Source organism: Motacilla alba, chromosome 2, assembly GCF_015832195.1.
Source record: "Motacilla alba alba isolate MOTALB_02 chromosome 2, Motacilla_alba_V1.0_pri, whole genome shotgun sequence".
Taxonomy (NCBI): Eukaryota; Metazoa; Chordata; class Aves; order Passeriformes; family Motacillidae; genus Motacilla; species Motacilla alba.
The window spans coordinates 147,067,019-147,090,547 of NC_052017.1; the positions used below are offsets into that span (position 1 = coordinate 147,067,019).

The 23,529-nt window shown below is 44.5% G+C and overlaps 1 protein-coding gene across 12 annotated transcripts in view; it reads right to left on the reverse strand.

The window, feature by feature from the left end:
• Positions 1-13,100: 13,100 nt before the first annotated feature.
• Positions 13,101-23,529, reverse strand: part of TRAPPC9 (trafficking protein particle complex 9) — a 450,420-nt gene continuing 439,991 nt past the window's right edge. For 11 of the 12 annotated variants that reach the window (XM_038162115.1, XM_038162165.1, XM_038162154.1 and 8 more), the window contains 2 exons: positions 23,193-23,416; positions 13,101-16,180 (listed from right to left, as the gene is read on the reverse strand). In XM_038162115.1, the coding sequence (XP_038018043.1) occupies positions 16,001-16,180; positions 23,193-23,416 (404 nt within the window). In that variant the 3' untranslated portion in view covers positions 13,101-16,000. The remainder of the gene's footprint in view (positions 16,181-23,192; positions 23,417-23,529) is intronic. The other variant, XM_038162146.1, reaches the window with a different exon arrangement.

Consider the following 23,529-nt stretch of genomic DNA (forward strand, 5'->3'; position numbering starts at 1 on the left):
TGGCCTAGAAAACATCCATCCCAGGACTTGGTAGTGCTGTTGTTGTTACCTCATCTCAGTGGCAGGGATAGTCACATGTACCTGTATTCCAGTGTCCTTCATTATGTGCCAAAGCACAGAGCCACAGGACACTCTTAATTTATTACAGTATTAATTTATCATTGTTATCATCCAAAGTTTCCTGTTTGCTGTATCTTAAGGCACTCCCAAAGAGTGGTTAATTCGAAGAGGGGAGCTCAGCTCACAATGAACATCTTTCTTTTTCAAAGTTTAAACATTATATAAAATCTTCACCTTTTCTCCCCCTTCTCCCCCACATGTTCCAGAGGCCTGAAGTGCAATATTATTGCTTTTAGCTGCACTAAGATCTGCAGAATAAGGCCAAATTCACTCATCTACCCTCATCAACTTAGCCCAGTTCTTCTAAGATAGATGCAAGCACACAGGAGCCTAAAGCACTGCAAAAGCTGAATCTTAATCAGAGATATTTGGTTATAGCAAGGTCCCAAGAACATCCTTACCTAGCGGCAACCTTTGTCTTTCAACCCTTCTTCCATGTGTTTTCCTTTGAATCTAAGTCCATACAGCTCCTTAATCAAATCACAAAATAATCAGCTCCTGATCACATTTTATGGGATAAATAGCACATGACCAGCATTAATCACTGATTAACCCCATGTGGGTGGCTAATTCCCAAGGACTTTCAATAAAATCTAGAAAGTGCTGTGTTTTCCCTTGAACACAGTAGCCTTCATCCAAATCAAATGGAATTTTTTTTATCACATCTAATTTGTTAACACTGCAGATCTCAGAATAGATATTGGCAATGCTGCTAATAAAAACATTTTAAAGTTATTACCCTCATTGAAGTCCTATAGGATTTTATTGTAGCTAATGCAATTCCCCCAGACTCTAATGGTTAAACCACACTTTTCAAATCATCTTACAGGCGTATCATTGCCATTATTGTACTTATTGGTTTCCTTAAATACCAAAACGTATCAAAGAGGAAAAAGGTTTTGTTTAAGCAGGTACATTTCCCACAAAACATTGTATTAACCACGCTCTAGCATAGCTCTAAAATCAATAGATTTATATCTGGGAGACAAAAGCAGGAAAGGTCAGGGCGTGGGTTATTGTGAACTGGTTGGTGATCAATCCTGGCTGAAGACATGACTTTCCAATTACCATACTACAGAAAACCCCAGCCCCCACTGCATTTTGTTGTGCTATGCTTTTCCCATTATGCAATGTAGTTTTAAGAAGTGCACCCTACAGATTTTGACTGCTTTGCTAATATTCTCATCAAGCCAAAGTGTTCAGTTGTTGCAGCACAGTGGGTGGAGGGGGGGAATATAATCTTCAAAAATAGATCCTAAAGTCTTTACTTAGATTGCAAAAAAAAAAATTCTTAAAAAAATTAAAAGAAATCCAAGCTACCACATACTCCCCCATTCATCTGAAAGTGATTTGTTGGCAAGAATAGAAATTTGGTTTCCAAGGTACAGTGAAAGAGCATAGAGACAGCCTGAGGAATGGGATAAATATGCCATATTTCTCAGTTACACAAGGTGCTGTAGCTAAGGGGAGAGGCAAAGGGGGTACCAGTATGAAGCTGCTTGCCTAAAACGTCCCAGAACATTTGCATGTAATGCCTTGTGTTGGAAAATGGAGTACAGGTGTGACTCACTGCTGAGGCAGCCGTGCCAGGCTCTGCACAGGCCCTGCAGGGCTCAGAGATCCTTTACAGCTTGCTCAGACAAATTCCATGTGCCAGCTGCTCCTTGGATGGGGACAGGCTCCCTCCAGCTTTCACAGAAGTGACACTTGCATTGCTTGTGATCCTTCAATGGGTCTGAATCCTGTAGGAATTTCTGGCAGAGCTGGTGCCTTTGCTGCAAAAGTCAGTATTTAGAGAGATGCAGCCCGGCATGGCCCTTTCACAGGCTGCCAGCTCTCCTTGCCTGCAGAAACACAGCCAGACCTTCCAGATGTGCCAAGGGACAGGGAGGGTTTCCTTATGCACCTGAGGCCAGGAGAGGGATGGTGAAAAGTTGGGTGTGAGGGGCATGAAACCCAAATCCTTGGGGTGGCTGCTCCCTACAGAGCCCCTTGCAAGAGGAGGGGGATTTAATTCCACCTGAATTTGCACAGGGCTCTGAGGCTCCTGCTGAGCCTGGGGCAAAGCAGCAGAGGCTGTGGGAGGGGGGTTTGGGTGAGCAGCCACTTCACATGCTGAGCTGCCTTGCTGCAGTCACAGCCTGTGGTGGGATGAGTTTCACTGGGACAGGAGCGTTCTCAGTGCTGCTTTCCATTGAGATGTCTGTTCCCATGCTCAGCCTGCAGACCAGAGGCTCTCCGGTGGATGCCCACCCATTGTTCAGCCTGCCTGGGCTCCTGCTGCAGCTTGGCCCTTGCCATTTCTCTTCACAGGGCCCCTTTTGCTCCTGTGCACCCAGAGGCTCCTGGAACCCAGCTGCAAAGGGGACACTGCCACCTCAGATGGCAAAGTGAGGCTAAACTGGACTGTGAGTGAGTCAGAAATGAGCAATAAGAAAACAACAGCAATGCTGGAGAGGAGAGAGCTATGTGCTTCAGGCTGCCATGGCTGGAGTAGCCGTGGGAAGGATCCAGGATGTGAAGTAAAAACCAGGCTAACTGTGCTGATCACTTTTTCATGCCCCATTGTGAGAATCACTTTGTGACCCAGCTTTCTTTGCAAAGTTCCTTCTCCAGACACCATTTTTAGCATAAAAAATTGCTTTAGCTGTCAATCAGTCAGTCAATCAATCAGCCTCATTGATGTTAAACCCTTACTCATACTGGGATATTACCTGGAAAATGATACAAAACAATGGATAGTGGCCATTCACCTTCTTCCCTTGAGGAATAAGAGATCTCAGCTCTTTCCTGTGCAGAGATGTCCCTCAACCCATAGTCCCCAGTCCACAACCCCTGTGAGCTTCTCCTCAAGCTTGTGGTGAAGATCAACCAAGGACAAGGAGATGCCCTGGATTCACTGCAGACATAACACCCAAAGACACTCATAGACACATATTTTCATCTCCTGTGAAGTATTTTTGCATTCCTGGTTTATCCCATAAAAACTCCCAGCCCTGGACCCTTTGGTTTTTGCAAGTGGGCCCAGCTGGAAGCACCTACACACTCCTGTGGTGGGGTGGGAAAAGATACCAACTTTCTGCGTGTCCTTCCAGCCTGTGGGAATGCTGGGGGGAAGAATGAAGAGTTTGAAAGGCATCAAGACCCAGACTTATGCTTCTGTGAACTGCCTACAGTGTAGCCAAAGCTTCTTGCTTTGGATTTGCAATTTTTTTGAATTGCATCCTGTAAGTCAGTAAAAGGAAAAAGAGACAGACATGAGACACTAAGCACATTTCTTGTGCCTCCACCTAAAACCATAGCACAGAAATGCCCCAGCTCAGTGATGCCCTGGATCCTGCATGGCAGTGGGCTGCACAGCACTGATCTTCCCCTTGGGCAGAGATATTTCTCAGGATTAATTTTGGGGCTGAGAGACCCCTTACCCAGCACCTGATGTCTAGAAAGAGATAAGAAATATTTCACATTTGGCTTACAAGTATATTGTATGCTGGCACCATATATAGAGCCATAGGTTAAGTATTTGAAGTGAAGTAAGTAGCAGAGTATTTGACCACTTTTTAAATCACTTTTGGAATCATTGTCAAATCACTGTCTAAACTATGGCCCAAATCATCACCAAAATCACCATTAAATATTTGCCAAATCATTGTCAACTCATTGTTAAATCACTGTTTCACTAACATTCAATTATTACTTAATCACCAATTGATTTTCACTCGTTCACCAATTAATTTCCATCTGATCATCATTTGATCATTAATAAAAACTTTAAGTTAACCCCATAGCTATGCCTTCTCATAATTCTCCTCTGATAGAAGTCTCAAGGGGACATGGTAAAGTAAAGCAATTTTGGCACATTTAGCCCCAAACCCCCCAGCTGTGCTCAAAGGTCACCTCACTGAAACACCACACTCTCTGTGGAGCTCTATTGAAGCTGAGCTGGAAATGCATATGATTCATAATACAGATAGCATCTAATGGTTGGGTTATTTTCCTTTAATAAACCTTTCCTGATCCAAACAATTTTTCCTTTCTGTGTCCCCACCCCTTATCCTGCTTCCGCCAATAAAGGCATTTCCTATTGCAGCTGCAGGAATGCTCCATCACTGCACCCAAATTTCCTACAGCCTCCCAACATTTGTCCTCTGAATCTGCATGAAGGCTTTCACACAGCTGAACAGTTCACAGAACAACTGGAGGAGAGCTCAGCAAGATGTTGAAAAGTCAACCAGCGGTAGCTGGGTCAGCTCTGCTCCTCCTTCCCTGGCAGCAGTGGTGTAAACCTCTGCAGGGAGTGGAGGAGGGAATAGGGCATCCCTAAGATGGAGCAATGCTCTGTCTCCCCTGGACTCAGCCATCACAAGTTTCATCTCCAAGCTTTCGTTTTGAAGCCCCTAATTTTCAGGGTGTGTTTATTGATTTGAGTCGATAAAGCATTGGGCAGGTCAAACAGCTTATTAACTTACAGGAGAGTTACATTGCATCCTGATTCCATAATTTAGATATTTTTTTGCAGAGCTATACTAGGTTTGGGTATTCAACCACCTTTTTAATTTCTTTTTTTTTTTCAGTGAGTGTGAACATGGGTTATTCCTGGGTGGAGGAACATTGTTGTTGCAAGCCTGGACTGTGCCCAGTCTCACCTGAAACATGGGGGAAAGGTGTAGCTCCAGTGACGTGGTGGGTGCTGTCATTTGTGTTTTGCTCACTGGAAAGGTCCCACCCAAGCCCTGTTTGCACTCAGTGAGCATGGGTGTCCCTCCTGTAGAGATAAGGGGGAGTGGGTGACACTGGGGTGGCACTGCAGGACTGGCAGTGCTCGTGTGGCCCAGGCTGCAGGATCTGGTTGGAGGGATCAGTGCAGGTGATTTCAGGCTGTGCTGTGCAACTCCTAGGGGAAACAGCAGCGCTGCTTTTCAGAAAGATTATTTTTCATTTGATTTCACTTTTTCTTGCCAGTAAAAGATTCCTGCTAACACTGAGCTTTTAAATTAAAGGGAGTTAATGAAAGTGTACCTGTGGTAACTATTACCAGGTCCCTTGTACATTCAACAGTCGCATTAAGATGATTTCTTATTATCTCTAAATCCATTCCAGAGGTATGTTCTTGCTGTTACAGCCCTCCTGTGCACCATTGCAGGTGGAGGTTTGCTGCCCAGCATGGCAGATAAAATACAGTCCAACTGTGTTGCTACAGCCCTGACATGGTTTTTTAATATTTTTTTTCTGAGACAGAGGAGCTGGGGCTTACCAAGAGTCCTGCTCAACCTTGCCTCTGGATAAAGCATATTCTTGTATCCACATCCCCTGGACATTCCTAATGCAAATAGATATTTCACCTAAAAGGAGAGATCTTTGTTCTAAGAACAGCAATGCAGTTTTCAGCTGAGACTGAAAGTGCTGTGTTGTATGAAACGATATCAAACAAGACAGAAATGGAATATTATTTTGGTATAGACAAGGCTGTCACAGCCTCTCCAGTCCCCTGAATGGACTAGGCAGGGTTTACTAGCAAGGCAGACTGTCCAAAATATACTTGGTGCATTGTCAGACACAGGCAGCCCATGAGAGTCACATTTTCACACAGCAGTTGCTTCATTTTGATGGAACCAGGCTTTTGTCCCTGGGCTCTTCTCTCTGATACAGATGGGGAGTTTTGCCGCTCTTTTAGTTTTGGTCCAATTCTGAGTAATTGATTGTTCCTAATTCACAATGCCTTTGGTTTCTTGGGAGGGATATTTCTTTACTGAGAGGTCAGGTCAAGCACAAGAAGCAGCTTCCTAGGGAACTGGTCAGTTCCCCAGCTTGTCAGTGCTTAGGAGTCATTTGGATAACGACCTTAATAACTTGCTTTAATTTTTGATCAGCCCTGAAGTGGTCAGGCAGTTGGACTGGATGATGGTCAGGCAGAAAGACAGGATGTTCCTTCCAATGGAAACAGCCTTCTTCTCTTCTCTTCTCTTCTCTTCTCTTCTCTTCTCTTCTCTTCTCTTCTCTTCTCTTCTCTTCTCTTCTCTTCTCTTCTCTTCTCTTCTCTTCTCTTCTCTTCTCTTCTCTTCTCTTCTCTTCTCTTCCCTATTGCTGTTGTTGGACCCACAAGCACAAGGTGCTCCACAAGCACAAGCTGAGGGTGCCTGGTCCATCTTCTCCCTTGCTCCTGTCATTGGGGCTGTTACCCACTCTGGCTGTCACTGCCTGCAGCTCCAGAGCCTCCTTTCTTAATGTGAATTACAGTATCCACAAGACAGAGGCTTGAAAACAGTTAGGAGTTGCCTTTTTATCTTCAGGTGGAAGTGAGAAAAAGAGCTGCTGAAGTGTTTCCTCCTGGGAAAAACTGTGGAACAAAAATAAACTTTAGGTCAAAGTAAGAAAAACCATTTCTACACATGTGTGAGACAGTTGTCTTTCACTCCTGAGCTCTGTGGGCTGGTCTGAGGAACTCTGTTCTTCTAGGCAGCAAGAATCTTCTTCCAGATCCCATCCCACCCTCCCTTGGACACAACCAATATTTGGGAGGTTCTGAATATGACAGAGAGCCACCACTGCTTTGGAGTGCCATGGAGCTGGGTGGGTGGCTGTGCCCATTCGCAGTGCCAGGGCCTGATGTGCCCTTCAGTGTTTGGAAGAGGAGCTGGAAACCCATCAGCAGTGCTGAGTGAGATGTGGCACTTATCTGAGCTAAACTTGCTGCATGGCAGCTTCACATTCAGCATGTCACATGTGGCACGGGGACCGAGTACAAAGATGTTGTCACTAAGCAACAAAACATGGATTTTGCAGGAGATAGTGAGGTGATACTAAACCTCCTCTCCTTCTGCCTCCTCTCCACTGCACCAAGGCCGCCAGAACCAGCCTTACCTGTGGGGAGCCAGCAGTGGACAAGAGTGTTGTGGATTAATTCAAACCAAATGTGCCAGGTGTGAAGGGAGAGGCCAGACAAGCAGGAGTCCGTCTTACTGTTCTCTCAGTGCCTGACCTTGGAATCAGGCAGGCAGCAGAGCAAGGCAGGAACTGGACACCATGATATGCATTAGAACATAGAGAGGGAAGATTCCATCCATGGCACAGGACTCTGAAGGACTATGAAGGACTCTGAGCATTCCAAACCCAGAAACCCAGGGATGAATGAATAGGAAAAATGGTATGGTCTACTTGCAGAAAAGAGACACTGAGAAGAGTGAGGAGCTATGAAATAAATAGATCTGATGTCAGAAAAAAAAATACCTTTAAACTAAAAATCTAAAGAAACTAGGGGAGAAAGAGGTTTGGAACCTAGCAAGAGAGCAGTGAACAAGACTGGTGCAGGGGCTTTTTTGGTATTGAAAGCTACATCTGCCGGGTCTGTCTGTCCCCAGCATTGCTGCCCTTTGCATTGCCACCAAAACAACCAGCCAATGTCCCCAGCACGACGAGCAGAGACAAACTGACCCCAGTGATGGTGATGGGTGGCACATTTCCATTAGTGTCCTGCATGTGCAAATAAGATTGAGCGTCACCTCCCAGCTGCCAAAACACTGCTGCCTTATCTACAGCACAGCCAGGGGGGCAGGGAACAGAGAGAGGGAAAATATGACCATGTTCATTCAGGAACAGCTCAAAAGGCCTCTCTGCTGAAGGTTTCATCAGGGCAGGTTTGCACAAAGCTGAGATAAAGCTGCAGCAGGTTTTCCTCTTCCCCTGGACATTTCACAAGGGTGCTCCCCAGGAGAGCTGCATTTCCCCATCATGTGGCTCCTTGCTGACAGGCTGCCTGGTGCCCTGCTCGCCCAGAAGGTCACCCTGCACCTGGCCCATGGTGGGTGTAGTGAAAAGGAAAAGTACTGGGAATGAGACACAGTCCTCATGTTTGTACCACAGCACCTGAAGTACAAACCTGAACCCCATGGAACTGTATCCTGGATGGGGAGGGAAAGGGGTTTGCTCTGTCTGATCTCCTAAGAAATGAGTCTCCTGTGCTTAGAATTGGGGTTCAGAGGTGTATCCCTGGGTCCTTTGAAACTTTTAAACATATTTGCTAACTTCATCCATGTTTGATGGAACAGGACATGGGGATTTATAGGACAAAGGGGAATGGTTTTAAACTGACAGGAAACAGGTTTAGATTGCTCATTAGGAAAAAATTCTTTACTGTGATGTGGTGAGGCCTTGGCAGAGGTTTCCCAGAGAAGCTGTGGATGCTGTATCCTTGGAAAAGTTGAAGGCCAGGCTGGATGGGGCTTTGAGCAATCTGGTCAAGTGAGAGGTATCTCTGCCCATGGCAGGGTGGTTGGAACGAGATCCTTAAGGTTCCTTCCAACCCAGTTCAATCTGTGGTTCTGATTTATCTCATCTGAATACACTGGTTGGATAAGTGAATGTCTCCATGTCAATTTATCACCCTGGCCTCTCTTTACAGCCACTGGCAAAAACCAGGCATTTCAGGATGGAAAGTTTTCTGATGCAGGGTGGGTGCCTCCTTACAGAGCCCCCTTGCCCAGTGGATTTTTTGGGAAGCACAGATTCTGTGGGTCCTGTTCATATCCACTGTTTTTTAATAAAGCGGTTTGTGGTAAGAGCATCACTGATCCCTCCTGTTGTTTCTCTCAACAGAGCTTGTGTGACCCCGAGCCCCCAGCATGGACAAGCTTTAGAGGATGTGATTTTATATTGAAACCAACAGCAGCAACACGAAAGGGAAAATCTGGTAGATTTACCCAATACTTGTGTTGAAAATAATATTCCAAAGCATTTGCACCTATTTTGTCTTATTTTATTGTGACATTTAAATGCACATTATCCATGGGCTTTGTTCTGACACCACATGCAAGAGGCTAATATTGATACTCAGTTAAAATACTACAGAGCTGGGCCAGGTCCCAGGGCCTTCCTCAAGAGACTTGTGAAGACTCAGCCCTGGCCAGGACTTCAGCCAAGAGAGGAAAGACAGGAGCATCTCCTTTCTCTTCCACTTGTGAAATGAGTCTTGTGACACTCAGCTCTGCACAGGAATGAGAGATGATGGATGGGATGGGATGGGATGGGATGGGATGGGATGGGATGGGATGGGATGGGATGGGATGGGATGGGATGGGATGGGATGAGCAGGCTTTATGCCTTCCTCCAGGATTATGGAGGATACCATGCTAGGGAAGGACAATTCTTACCTGGCCTGCCTTGTGCTGAGGGTCTGCAATCTTCTCTGGTGACATATTCCATGTAAGCAAATGGCCAGAGCTGGATGTAGGGTTCATTTTAATAAATTAAATTACCATGTTCAAGTCTTATTTCATGGCTCTTCTGTTCTTCTCTTTACTTAGTTTACATTTACATTACTTTTGCACTTGTGCTTTCTCCAGGGACCTGCAGGCATCCTGGCTGGCAAGGTGACATCCTGCTGGAGTGACATTCTTCTGCATCCCTGGAGTCCACACCCTCAAAACACACTAAACACATTTGCAGCAGATGGGAGCACATCCAAATACTGTATGTGTTCCATAAAACCTTTTAATTTTCAGGAGCCTGTGGCCTTTCTCAAGCCAGAGGTGAGGAAAAACACAATCATTATTAAACTGGTGAATTGAGAGTTGAGAGTGGGGGGGTGGGGGAATTGGTGTTGGTTTTTGTTGGTTCAGGGTTTTTTTAGGAACAAAAAAAAAAGGATGAAAGGGGCAAAAGTTCCCTGTTTCACAGTTCCTAAGGTCACACTTCATATTAAGGCTCCATTTATAAAGAGCACGTAATTCCTTGATACATGTTGAGGTGATTGATGAATCATTTATTGTGCATTGCTATTGAACTGTTGGTCTCCAGAGCTGTGATTTAACCATCTGTAATACCTGCAGCTGCCGTGGACACGGTCATCGATAACGCTGGAACACAAAGTATTTGTGTGCATAACGTGCTTACCACATCTAACATTTATGAATGCTTTATAAACAATTTATAAATGAAATCTTAATATACAGCATAACCTACTTTTAATGTTGTGGCAGTTACATAACCTGTTTCACCTTGATTCATCTCAGTTAACTTCGGGCACCTTGTGAAGGTGTCTCTCTTTATAGCCCTGTACCATTTCCTTCTGCATTTTTTTCCTTCCCTTCCTCCCACTGCTCCTTTACCCCTGTTCTGCCCCAAAGGTTCTGGTCTGGGGTGCTGCAACCTCACAGGCCCCTGTGTGATGATGCAGCTTCACATCAGCAACTCACTCACATGTGCACACACCAAAGGAAAACACTCCCCTGCCTTTTCTTTGCCCTTTTCAACCCAAACCCACTGCATGGGTTCAGTCTTGTGTGGCCACACAAAGAGGTGAATCAGGCAAAGGAATGGGCAGGGAATGGCACCTCTGCTCTGGATCTCAGCTGTTGGGAAAGGAGGTGGAAAGCAGATGCCTGAATCAGACCATGGCATCACTTCAGCCACTGGCCTGGACCAGTTTGTAAGGACATGGGCAGACTTTGGAGAGCAGAAGGGCCCAATTTCTGACACAGATTAGTGGTGACATCCTCACAGTCATTAACAAGATGCTCATTGTTACACTGTTTCAAAAGTTGGCCTGATTTCTCTCTGGCAGTGTCTACATTATCTTTTTCAAGCTGAATCCAGGCTGAAGAGGGGCTGAAGTTGCCCTTCTCCAGCCATGGCACCAGAGAATGCTGGGCTGTGACAAATTCTCTGCAGAGGATCCATCCCAGAAATGGTGCTGAGCTGCCTCGTTGTTAACAGATGCCTTCCCTTATGCCAAGTGGTCCCTGAGCAGCTCCTGAGGAGTTTTCCTGTGGCTGTGAAGATGGAGAGGCTGGGAGGATGGGCAGGCACCAGCTCTTGGAGGAGAAACACTTGGAAGAGCAACTGCAAGCAGGAGGTGGCTGAGCATTGCTTTGCCTGGTGCACAGTGCCGGGGACAACGTGGCTCGCCAGGCAAGTCTGTGCATCTGATTTACACCTCCAGGGTGCATTTCTGTGGTTGGTATAGCCACACACTGAGCACATCTTGGCCTGGAAGGATCTTCTGCACAGCCAGACTTGTATAAATGCAGTGCCAGATTTTGGTGAGATGCCTTCTCCCTGTGCCAGGGTTCCAGGGAGCCAGTGGTGATGGCCCAGGCCACACAATGGCATGTCAAATATCAAATATCAAATTTGCAGGTTTAGATGAAGATTGCACATCTGGGCACAGGGTCAGCAAATTTCCCAGGGAGTGTGTGACTGAATTAGCTGTCAAAAGAAGGCCTATTAATGTGTTATTAATGTGTTTCTATTGGTGTGTTTAACATTAGGCACATGCTTGGCTATCTGCTGAATCAGGAACACAGGGACAGGAAGGGAGCAGTGTATGTTGAATGGCATGTCACCTACACACAAAGTCCCACTGGTGTTATGGAGTTGATGCATTGTGAACACAGTGGCCTAAAGCATCCTTCCAACAAGAAACATCAGATTGTAACAAAACAGACAAGAACCTGTTCAACTGAAATAGCTCAAGATGCTTCAAGGAGAGCATCAAACTCCAGTTTAGCAGCTAAAATTGGTTTGAAGCATTTTTTCCCCAACGTGAACAAAGCATTAGGTAGGGGTCTAACAGAGATGCAGAGGAAGGAAAAAAAGAAAGGGACAAGTTGATCCTTTCTGTTGGGACCAAACAAAGAAAAGCAGAAAAGTGCAGTGAGTGGAAGAGTCAGTGGGAGGGATGAGGTGAGAAAGAGCAAGATGAGAAGCTGAGAGCTAAAGAGATGCTGAACAACCCAAGAACCCTGATCTAACCCCAGAAGGAAACAGTTGTCATGGAACACTTGACACAAAAATTTTATTCAGATCTTTTGCATCTTCTGTATTAAGAAAAGAGCATGAGTGTTTCCAAAGCTCTGTAAAGCAGCCACCTGTAGGAAAGCCTTCAAATCCCCCCTGTGCCCACACAGCTGAGCTGCACGCCCAGAGCTGCAGAAGGCTTGGTTCCATCGCAGGAGCTGGCAGCCAGCACTGCTCTGGGGTGTGCAGTGCCAGCAGGATGGATGCACAGCCCCACTGCAGGGGCAAAGTGCTCACACCCAGGAAGGGAGCCAGAGGACTCAAGGAAGGGAGGGTGCAGCTGGCCCTCACTGAGGAAACCTTAAGAGCTTCTAGATTTGGAATCCAAACACAGGAGCCCCAGGACTGACAGAAGGAGCTCAGGCAAGGCTTGGCATCAAATGGTTTTTAAGTGCTTACAGTCAGTCTTCTAAGACGGTCCTTCCAGCCTTTGAGCTTTTTCTTAAAGGATGGAAAGGACGAAAGAATCATGGAATGCTCTGGGTTGCAAGGAACATTTACAGGTCTAGTTCCAATCCTCCAGCAATGAGCAGGGATATCCTCAGCTGGATCAGGTTGTTCAGAGCCCTGTCCAACCAACCTTGAATGTTTCCAGGGGTGGGGCAGCCATCACTTCTCTGGGCAACCTGTGCCAGGGCTTCACCACCCCCAACATCAGTATTGGGACACATTGAGGCATTTCATAAAGTCACAGATTAAGCCAAGTTGGAAGGGAATCCAAAAGAATCAGCAAACTCCCACCCCTTCACAGGACCATCCCCAAGAGTCCCACCATGTGCCTGAGAGCATTGTCCAAACACTTCTTGAGCTCTGTCAGGCTCTGGGCTGCGACCCCTTCCCTGGGGAGCCTGTTCCAACACCCAGACAAAGGGTGAAAAACCTTTTCCTAATATCCAACCTAAACTTCCCTGGACACAACTTCTGGCCATTTGTTGCCTTTAACGTGAATGCCTCTCCCTCTCCTCAGCTGACAGGGAACAGGCACTGACACAGGAGCCACACTACAGAGCAGACAGGGTTCACCACCTCTGAGTTCATCTAGGAAGAGAAAGTCTGAGTGAGGCTGAAATTTCAGTTCCAGGGTCCAACACAGTCTTTCAGAGACACAATACAGAATCAAGAGATGCACATTATTATCAGCAAAAACACACAGCACAACCAAGAGCTACAGACTAAAGAGACTGGCAGAGGTGTAAATAACAAGCCACAAGTATTTATTCAGGTAAAGTTACATAACTTATGCTTCTCCAGTGCATTCATATATGGGATCGACATCTGCTCTCAGCAATGGCCATTTAAATTAGGAATAATTTATTGCAACCACTGGTTTGTATCAGATTTACAATAAACAGTTCAGCTCATCATGTTCAAAATAATTGCTGGGTGTTTCAGAGAAAGAAAATGAAGTTTTCAGTACCAAGAAAGGAAAGCAGATAAGAAAAGTATCATCCTTCTTTCAAGCAGTACAAGGACCTATCCTGACAGCAACCCCAGTGATTTTAAGCACCTTTCCCTCAACCCCTCTCCAAATTACACTAACACTTAACTATCTTCCTTCTGGACAAGTTAAAAATGATCCCCAGAAGGAAGAACTTCTTGTGTTTCATGTCCCTCACCCAAACAAGTAGAAGTCTGAGAAAATTGGGGAAGATATCATAAATGCCAAAAGCAACTAAGTGTCCAAGTTGACAAGGGACAGAGTAGTCTGCTATACAATGAACAGATAGACCTTTAAGGGTCAGCTCACACATAAGAACTTATATTTATGTGCACATATGGCAGATTTATAATGGCATATTGGATAACAAGAAAATATGCTGCCTGCTTTTCTTATAGTAAAACCTGTTCCCATTCCAACAGCTTCAGTGGGGTGTAGGTAAGGATCCTTCATACATAAAAGGCACAGCAATGTTGCATCCCAGGATAGGCTTCACAGGATAATAGCCTCTCTTCTCAGAGAATGCTGGCAAAAATTAATTAGAGAACAGTCCCTTAGCTGGGTAAATTGAAGCATCCTGACTACAACAGCATCTACTTTTCAATATTTTTTATTTCAATGTTGTCCTTTTAAAGCCTTAGCTGTATTCCTAGAATCTGCAGATTATCTTCTGAATAAAACCCAATTTGAATTTTACTCCAACAGTGCTGTGCAACATAGCACAGACATTCATGTCAAAACCAAGCTTTTAGAGAAGATGTACTGGTTTAGCTCCTGCTCTCCTTGGATCTCGTTTTTCTGGGTGTTGCCTATCCTGTGACAGAGAATTCAGCCTCATGGCACAATCTGGTCAGCCAAGCTCCACCAACACAGAAAAGCAGGCCCAACTCAGCTGTTGGACCCTCTTTCCAGGGGAGTCTCAGGCCTAGAGCCAGTCTAAGGAATAGTTTTGTTACTGGACCTCACTGGCACCTGACAGAGCAGGGAATCATTGCAAACAAATCCTCAGCAGGGCTCAGATTTTTATCAGGTCAAGACTGAAAACTTCCAATTTCAGGGCTGAGTCCAGAGCCACAGCTCAAGCACAAACATTGATAACACTGCCACAAGACAGGTTTTTAGAGATAATACCCTGCAGACACTGGAAATGCAGCTACCATGCTACAGCCACAGTTCCCTCCGGTTGGGAATATATTTAGGATGAACAGTCACTCGCAAGCATGCAATGAACGGGGTTTGGAGCACTATGGGAAACACCAATCACATGTAAAAGTACCCCTGGGCATGATGCAGAGAGCCAGAACTGAGCAGGAGGGGTCAGGCCAGGCATTCATGGGGGGCCATGTTTGCACGAATTCTAAAGAAACAAAGAATCTGCAAAGAGATTGTGCATGTAGATTTAAATCATGTAGAGCTAACTGGAGTGTCCCTGCCACATCTTGGTGTATCCACCCCCAAAAGCATACTACCACCAAATTTAACTGTGCATTTAAGAAAAGACTGGGATAGGTTTTAAACATATGGTCCACGAAATAGTGTATTAATCATACAGCTAAAACATCTCCCTGCTTTACATGGGGTAAAAACATGTCTCACTATACAGAAACATTATTCTGAAAAATAGGCTAAATTATCAGTATATTCAACAACTATTTTCACACTCAGGAATTCCATGGCCTTAACTGCCTAATAATTAAACTTAAAAAACCCCCAAACTTTAGGAAAAAAAAAAAAAAAGGGAAAAAACAGACACACTTAAAAAGTGGTGTATTAGTATGAAAAATCTGGTGAGAAGAATTTGCAAAAACTCATGAAAAGTTATATTAATGATCATCTGATTAATTCTGGTGGATCTTTAAGAGTCTGCAAATGTTTCAAGTGACTATGACTGTGTAGAACAGAACTGTGAAAGCCTAAATTCACAGCCAAGCCTTAGGCAGCCCAAAAGTTGCCTTATTTATTCTCTCAAGGACAAAACTCTTTTGCTCTTCTCTCTCCTTTCTAGTTCAGAGATCTGCCAAACTAAAGGCAGTGACTTTACCAGGAGCAAGTGGCACTGGGCTCAGGGGAGGGGGAGAATAACTGGAGGCTATTCTTACTTTCAGTAACACACTGAAAAGCACCACCGCTGCTATTTACTACCAAAGACACCAAATTCTCAGCAAACAAATGAACAAGAGCAAGCCAATGAACAAATCTAACAGAGATCTATATCCCAAGGGAACATGCCATGAGTCCAGCATAAACCAGGAGGAATTTCATACAGATACACAGATCTTACTGAAAAATGATCAAACAGGATTATTCAAACAGGATTTAAGACCTTCAAACACATTGCGAAATTCAGCCCTCAAGACTCTTTCAAACCACTGATATCAATGGAATATATTGAAGTATAATGCAAATAGTTTTAAAGGCTTTCTGAAAACAGAGGAAAACTTCAGCATGGTTATAATCTCTCTCTCTCTCTCCCTCTGAAATTAGCAAAAGCAGCTGTCCAAATGACTATCAGCCAATTCAGAAAGTGTTCAGCTGTTCCTCCAAAGTAGAGACTGTGTCCTGGGGTTGGACAGAAACAAGCTGGGGTCAAGCAGAGGATGTGCCAAGCATTGCTGTGTGCTGTGGGTAATCAAGTAGCACACAGTGCATTCACAGCTTAGCTGGGGCCACGGGCTCTGTGGCACGGATGTGGACACTGGGAAGGCAGAGCCAGGACAGAGGCAGCTCCCTGCTGCAGTTGTCTTCATGGAATTTGATATTCAGGTAGAAATCACCCGTGTAGAGGAAGAGAAGTGCTCCAAAGTACACAGAGTCTTTGGTGGGCTTTACCTGGCAAAGAGAATACAAAAATCAGTACAAATAAACCATCAACAAAGCAAATTAATTGCAGTTTGCAATTCATTAGCTCCTTCAAAGGGTCTCAGAGTACTCCCAATTCACATCTTAATAATGCTTTCATACAAAAAGGAGTAAACATCTCATCCCTATTCTAGTAAAAATGTTACTTTAAAAAATTAATCCTGTTATTCACTCATGCAGTAAATCTGTGCCACAGCTCAAAACAGAACATGAACCTTTAGGAGTAACTGATTCCAAAACAGAATTTGTTTAAGGTAGACATCACCCTAAATCTCTCCTTAGACTGTATTTACCAACATCTCTATTAAAGTTCTAAATCACATCTCTGAATTAATGTTAAAGACATGATTTAAACACCATTTCACAGCTTAGCAATAAGTTCATTCTGCCTTATTGCTGAGACACAGTCTGACTGCAAATTCAAATAATGAAGTTTAGCAAGAAACTTCCCAAAAACAGTAGCCGTCCTGATTTTACTTGTCCAAATCAAATATACAGAGTTCACACTGTTTCTACATTTATGTATCTTCCTTCACCACAAATCCATCTACAATCCATATCTTCACAACAAATAATATATCTCAGTCCATCATTTCAGCAAGACACTTCGGTAATTTCTAACTTTAACACTCCCACCACTGTTCAGCATGTGATAATGTTTGAATTAGTATCTGCTTCCACAAGATGTTAAATCCAGTTTCAGGATGCCTAGAACTGAGTTACAGCGAATGCAAAACACCAAACCAACACAGAGCCACTCCACTGGATGGAATTTTTCAAAAAATTGTGAAAAGGCAGCTTCATCCCAGGAGAAAAGTCCCAATAAAGGCTGAGGCTCTGAGACAGGTGATCATGGCTGTTCCCCACTACAAACAATTTCATGATATGGTAAACTGGGACCTGAACAATGGGGTGTGAACTGGGGAAGTACTCATGGACACCCTTTGCTGAAGGACAACTTGCCACTGCTCGGGAAGACCAGAACAGGGATGATGGGAAGGTCATGGTGGGGAAGAGGGGGAAGGCAAATGATCAACAGAAGAATTCAGGGGTGCAGGAAACTCAAGAATATTCCAGAGAGCTGAAAACTTCCAGCCACTACCTTCCATGAGGCAGATTCTCTGTAGCTTTCAGGAGTGAAGGGAATGAGCTGTTTCCATTTTCTCCAGTTCTAGCTTTTTTTTGGACTTTCACTACCGAGTTCTTTAGCCAGGAGACATCATCCTGTGCTATCCAGGAGCTAGCAGGAGACATCCCCTGGGCTACCAGTCTGCTTTGTTGGACCTCTCTAAACTGGAAGAAGTCCAGAGAGGGGCCACAAAGTTGCTGAAGCTACTGGAGCAGCTTTTGTACAAAGACAGGCTGAGAAAGTTGGGGTTGTTCAGCCTGGAGAAGAGAAGGTTGAGTGGAGACCTCACAGCACCTTCCAGTACTTGAAGGAGCAACAGAGAAGCTGGAAAAGGCTCTCTGTCAGGATCTGTAGTGATAGGACAAAGAGTAAGGGGATCAAATTTAAAGAGGGGAAATTTAGGAGATATATATGTATATATATATATATATATATATGGAAAAAATTCTTTACTGTGAGGGTGGTGAGGCCCTGGCACAGGCTGCCCAGGGAATCTGTGAATGCCCCATCCCTGGGAGTGTTCAAGGCCAGGTTGGGTGGGGTTTGCAGCAACCTGCTGGAATGAGATGAGCTTTAATTTCCCTTCCAACCCAAACTATTCTGTGTTTCTATGACTCTAAATTGCAGCTCCTGCACAAGGGCCTGTCTGTTCACAAGCAGCCACATCCTCAGAGCCAGGAGAGCCCTGGCTGCCTTTAGTTTTGGTGCTGAGCACTTCTGCTGACCTACAGCAAACTTGTATCGGCATCGTGTCATCCACATGAGGGATCAGAGCAGGCACAGATGTTCCCCTGACCCCGTCCTTGGCATCTCCCCTCCGCTCTGGGTACAAGTTCCTGCCCTCTGGCACTGCGTCTGGCCACACAGAACAACATCCAGTCATGTCCCCTCTTGCTCCCCTGTCCTTCTCCCAGGGCTGCCTGCCTGATTTCTGCCTCACTGAACTGATGTGGCCTTTCCTCCAGAGGAGAGCAGAGGCAGGCACTAATGCCAGCAGTGGGTGCAGGCAAACAGCAAATGAAGCCTCCTCAGCACCCTTAGCTGTTCCAAGCTCCCGGTCCATTTCTCCTAATCTGGCTGCACCATGAAGGAATGTCTGTAACAGCACAGCTCAGAGCCCTTGGCAAGCAGGAAGGTGGCTCCAGGCTCATCAGCATCAACACCAGACATCACATTCATGGTTTGGGCTCTACCCACATCTGTTGTGTCACCACCACTGTATCAACACTTGTGGATTGGAGAAGAAACAAGGGGAAGCAAAATGAGCTTGAAACCTTCGCTTTGCTCAAGTGCAGGTGGCTCTGCAGAAGTTACAAGATGTTTCCTTCAAAACAGGAACCAACTTTGGAAAGAAAGGCTGTGTCTCCAGTGGGGCTGCCTACAAACATTCCCAAAGATCAGACATTCCATTGCAGCAGTCAGGTCACTAGAGGGTCATATCCAGCCCAGCTGCTACACTAGGCACAGGACTAATTTTGAGGTTAAACCTACATTTAGGAGTCCAAGGTCCTACTACAAAAGGAAGATACCTGGTCAATGAGACAGTGGAGCAGACACAGAATGGTCTCCCTAGGCAGCCTGCAGAGCCAGAATAGAGTTGCCTAAACACAGGTTATGGGATGGCCTAAGGCCCTGAGACACCTCCACAGGACTGGGAAGATGCCCAGGATATCTTACAAGATTTCTGGCAGCATCTGGTGGCTGGTGGGATACCCACAGCACCTGTATGATAGCAAACATCTACTTTTAGGCAACTGAATCTCAGCCCTGTGTTAATGAGCCAGGTTCTACCTGCTGCAGACCACATCTCCATGGACTCATGGGAGCTTAGTGGGCCAGCACCCCGGGTAACCCCTCCTCATTCAGGTGTCTCACTCCGGAACTGAATCCACCCAAGTGTCTGTAAAGTGGATGTCCACATCTAAGCCAGCTGTTCAACACAAGGATTCACCTGATCAAATGCAGAATGAGGCAAATTGTCCTCTAAACTGCATAAGTCTGATGACTTGCTCAGCCACTCAGAGTGGCTTGTTCAGGTGGTCACCTCCATGGCTGGCAGGACAGTGCAGCCCACAGCCTGCAGTGCCTGACCCAGATCAGCTCCGAGGAACACAACTCGTGCTTGACCCAGACCAAATTCATGTTATCCTCCAGTCCAGCAGCACACAGCTCTGGTGGTGCCACAGTCCAGACCTGCGCCTGTGTATCTGTTGAATCATTCATCAGGATGCTGACATTCCTGAGCCAGGGCAGAGTTAAAACAGGCTTTATTAAAATTCCACCATTCATGGAAACAAAGATGAGCAGCTTGTACCTCAGAAAATAATGATCGAAAATCAAGGAAAAAAAAGTCCACATTACTCCTTTGTTCCACCAAGATAGAAGAAAAATTAAGTTTCTAGATGCATCCTAATCCTTCCCTGATTCAGGCTACCATGTGGGACTGCGATTGCTTAGAACTAATTACTACTTATTTATACTGCTGTAGTACTTAGGGAGCTCAGTTGGAGATTAGGGCTGGTGCCAGCTACTGCTCGCTGCCCCAAAGAGTTTACAGTGTGAATAAAGCAGTGCCAAGAAAAATAATTTGTTCCAGATGGGCCACAGAGGACCTGCCAGAAGTGAGCAAATGTTCACCATGGCTTCTGAGCTGATTCAAAATGACCATCTACTAATGAATTTCTCCTCATCTCCCACTACCAATCGCGTGATAACACACAGAGGAAAAAATCCTGCTTGAGGATAAGTAATGGCACAAGCAGGGACAACAAGAAAGGATGAGTGGCTGGGAGTTACAGGATTCTCCACAGAAGGCAATATTTTTTTCTTTTAATTTGGCATAAAAGCAACTCTGTCTGATCAACTAGGTATTCAACAAAAAATAGAGGTAATAATTAAGAAAATTTAATAATAGGGCAAAAGATAAACTTTATGTTGTAAAGCAACATAAAAAAAATCCTCTGTATTTTAATGGATAAGTTCCACCATGTTAACTCATGTTTAAAAAACACCCACTGAATAAAAAATGTCAAATATTTAAGTCATAATGGAGAAAGTCACTTTTTCTGTCAAATACAGAGAAAAGTAAGGTTAGCCAAATTAGAAGTTGAGCTTAAAAATGCAGACTTTACTTAATTTAAAATTCATAGAAATAACTCAATATCCTTCAAAATTTTCCAGAAAAGGCTTTGCTTTTTGAAGTATCATATCCAGCAGAGACTTTGTGACACAAACCCAGGCTGCTGCATCGAACTGAGGTAAAAGCACAAAGAGGTTAATAAGCATCATTACATTAAGTCCAAGATAAATCTTCTAACTTGGACTTCAAGCCACAAGAAAGGGAAATACAAAATTGTGTGACTTTTACCCTTTCAACAATTTATATTCACACTGCAAAGCAGCATGTGCATCCTCAAAATTGCCATATATGTCCCTTGTCTTTCAGGTAGCAGCAGAAACAGCTTTGAGACTTTTTAGTCTGGAATCAAAAATAACAGTGAATTTTTGAGCATGAGACTTAATATGAAACTAACATTTAGGAAGGCAGAGGGACCTGTTGGGGGTTTTTTATACCAATAATGAAGTTTCTGCATGACAAAAGAGTGAATTTTCAGGGTGTGAGGAGTATCTGCCCTTGCTGCAATACCTGATGCTCCCACTCGTTCTTGATCACGCACCAGTGATACGCCAAACCAGACTTGATTCTCCATCCTTCCTCCCACCCAGCTCAGCCCTGCAATAAATCATGTCAGCATCCTTGTGCCAGTGTCAGTGTGAAGTCAGCCCAATTAACTTAAACTGCTGACCAACGTGGTTTTTGCTAAACTGGACAACTTTGCACAAAAACAAGTTCTCTCAGGGTCTGTCCTGATGGGCCTGCAGGGGGAGAGGGGAGCATCTTTCACAAGCAGCTGGGAAAGGGCAGCACCTCAAGCCACTTCCACTAAACAAGAAAAATAGTCAAGTGCCCATGACCTCAGGTTAAAAAAATGATGGGGATATTTTTTACAACTTCCATACAGCAGCACTGAGTTGAAAAACAGCAGGGAATCTGGTCCAGTATCTCAACTTTTGTTAATAAAACAGAGAAACTCTGGTTGTTTTTCATCTCACACAGCCATGAGCTTCTTTGGTTTTTTAACCAGCTCCTATCTGACTCTTGGCCAAACTCAGAGCACAAGCACAATTCTGAGCATGGTGGTTCTTCCCCAAAGCATAAAATGCACAAACCAGGGCTTCCCCTCATCCCCCCCAAACAGGTGGAACTTCCTGAAATCTATTTTCTATTCCTAAATTAGTTATTCTGAGGGAAGAAAGGGCCTCTGGCAGACATAAAGGATTTTCTTCCACAATCAGGGCTCCACACCCCAAAGAACGCGACCAAGCACTTTCCCTAGGAGCCTGTGTAGTGTCAACAACACGCAGTGAATTGTAACACTTCTTGTCTAAGAGTCGACATTTTGTCCATTTCACCTTTTTGTATGGAAAGGAGGACAAGCAGCAGAAAACAATTCTATTTTTAACTTCTTGGGGATTGTGTTTACAGGAGAAATGTCAAACTACTGAGCAATGGGGCAAAGGCAGGGACCGTAAGGTATGAGAAGGCTGCCTGGGCAGGCACTAGAGATGTGACCTCCTGACTTTTTGCCCCATAGGAGACTCAATCAGAAGGTAAGAATACATCACACTGACATCTCCCTTTTCCCTCATTAGCCTGGAGGGTCAGGCCCTTTGGCAGCTGTGTATCCAAACACCACCACTCTGATTAAAAACTCCACATTGTCAGAACCAGAGTCAAAGAAAGCCATCCCTGGATGATTTCTGTTGGCATATTTAAATTATTCAGCTACAAGAATGTAGTTAGCCCCCATTAAAAATCAAGTTGATGGTATATTTCATGCTCATTAGCTTTTAGAAATATTTTCTTCTGTGATGCGTAATTGAAAAATATGCATCGTGACTGTCTCTGTGATTAACCTTTAATTTCTCTCTAACTAAAGTTCACTTATATATTTAATTTTGACAGGTACATTTGATTACCAATCTGAAGAGCTGACCTAAACAAAGGTCCTAAGCACAATCCCAAACACTCACCCCATTCTTCATGTTTATTTCATGAGAATAATTTTCATGCCAGGTGTTTTGTTGTTGTATTTTTGGGAGGGAAGGATGTGGGAGAGAGTAGTGTTATCTATATTTTCAGTGTCTTGCTTTAGGAGAAAAAACCTCCTAGGCTTGAATTTTCTAGAGAAATTGAAAGAAAAATCATAATCTCAATTGTTTTAAAAAGAGGCTCTTTTTTTGCCTCATTTTATGCATTTCTTTATGGTTTTATAACAGTATGCTAAGCATCCAGGAAATGAACCAGCTCATCAGATTGGCCATTAATGCTTAGCATTTTCTTTTTGCAGTCTGTTGTGTTTCCTCAGGACCTGACTAAAACTGATTTGCTGAGTTCCTTGGCTCAGCCTGGGGAATGTTTCTTATGGACTAAAGAAAAAAAAAAAGTTATTTAAAATCTATTACTGCAGGCTGTGCTAGGAGACTCAAGGGACTGGCAATATGGTATTGAACATTCAATCTAGGGTTACCCGTTCACATTCAGCCAGATCTGGAGTGACCAGAAATTGCTGCCTCTGATAATTCACTAGTGGTATACATGGTAGGAAATTGCAGTCTTAAACCATTTCTGAGAGACCATTCCAGATGAATGCAGCAGCACTGTTAGCAATAGCTGCCATAATCATGGGGCTTTCCAAAAATTAATCTGCTTTAAAATGCACAATAGAGTAACGAAGCCCCTTTCAAATGCACATCACTCCAAATCCTGATACTTGTGACCAAACAACTCACTGTATCGATGTGGAAGGTGTTGGACCCCACGAAGGTGATGGCATCCTGCAGCTCGTAGTTGTGCACCCCATTCTGGTAATCCTGGTAGGGCATCATGGTCAGAGCAAAAGGCCCCACGCTGTGCTTGCTCCAGTTGGTCAACTTCACCTGCAAGGGGACAGGGTCCCCCACCTGGCAGGTCACCACCACGTCGCAGTCACAGACCTTGCCATCAACCAGGATGTCTGCAAATCAAGGAGACACATCCTCATTAGGCTGGACACCTGCTTCAGAAACAGCATTAGTCTTGACAGCAGGCTCAACAAGGAAAAAGTAACCTCAATGAAACCAAGAGTGT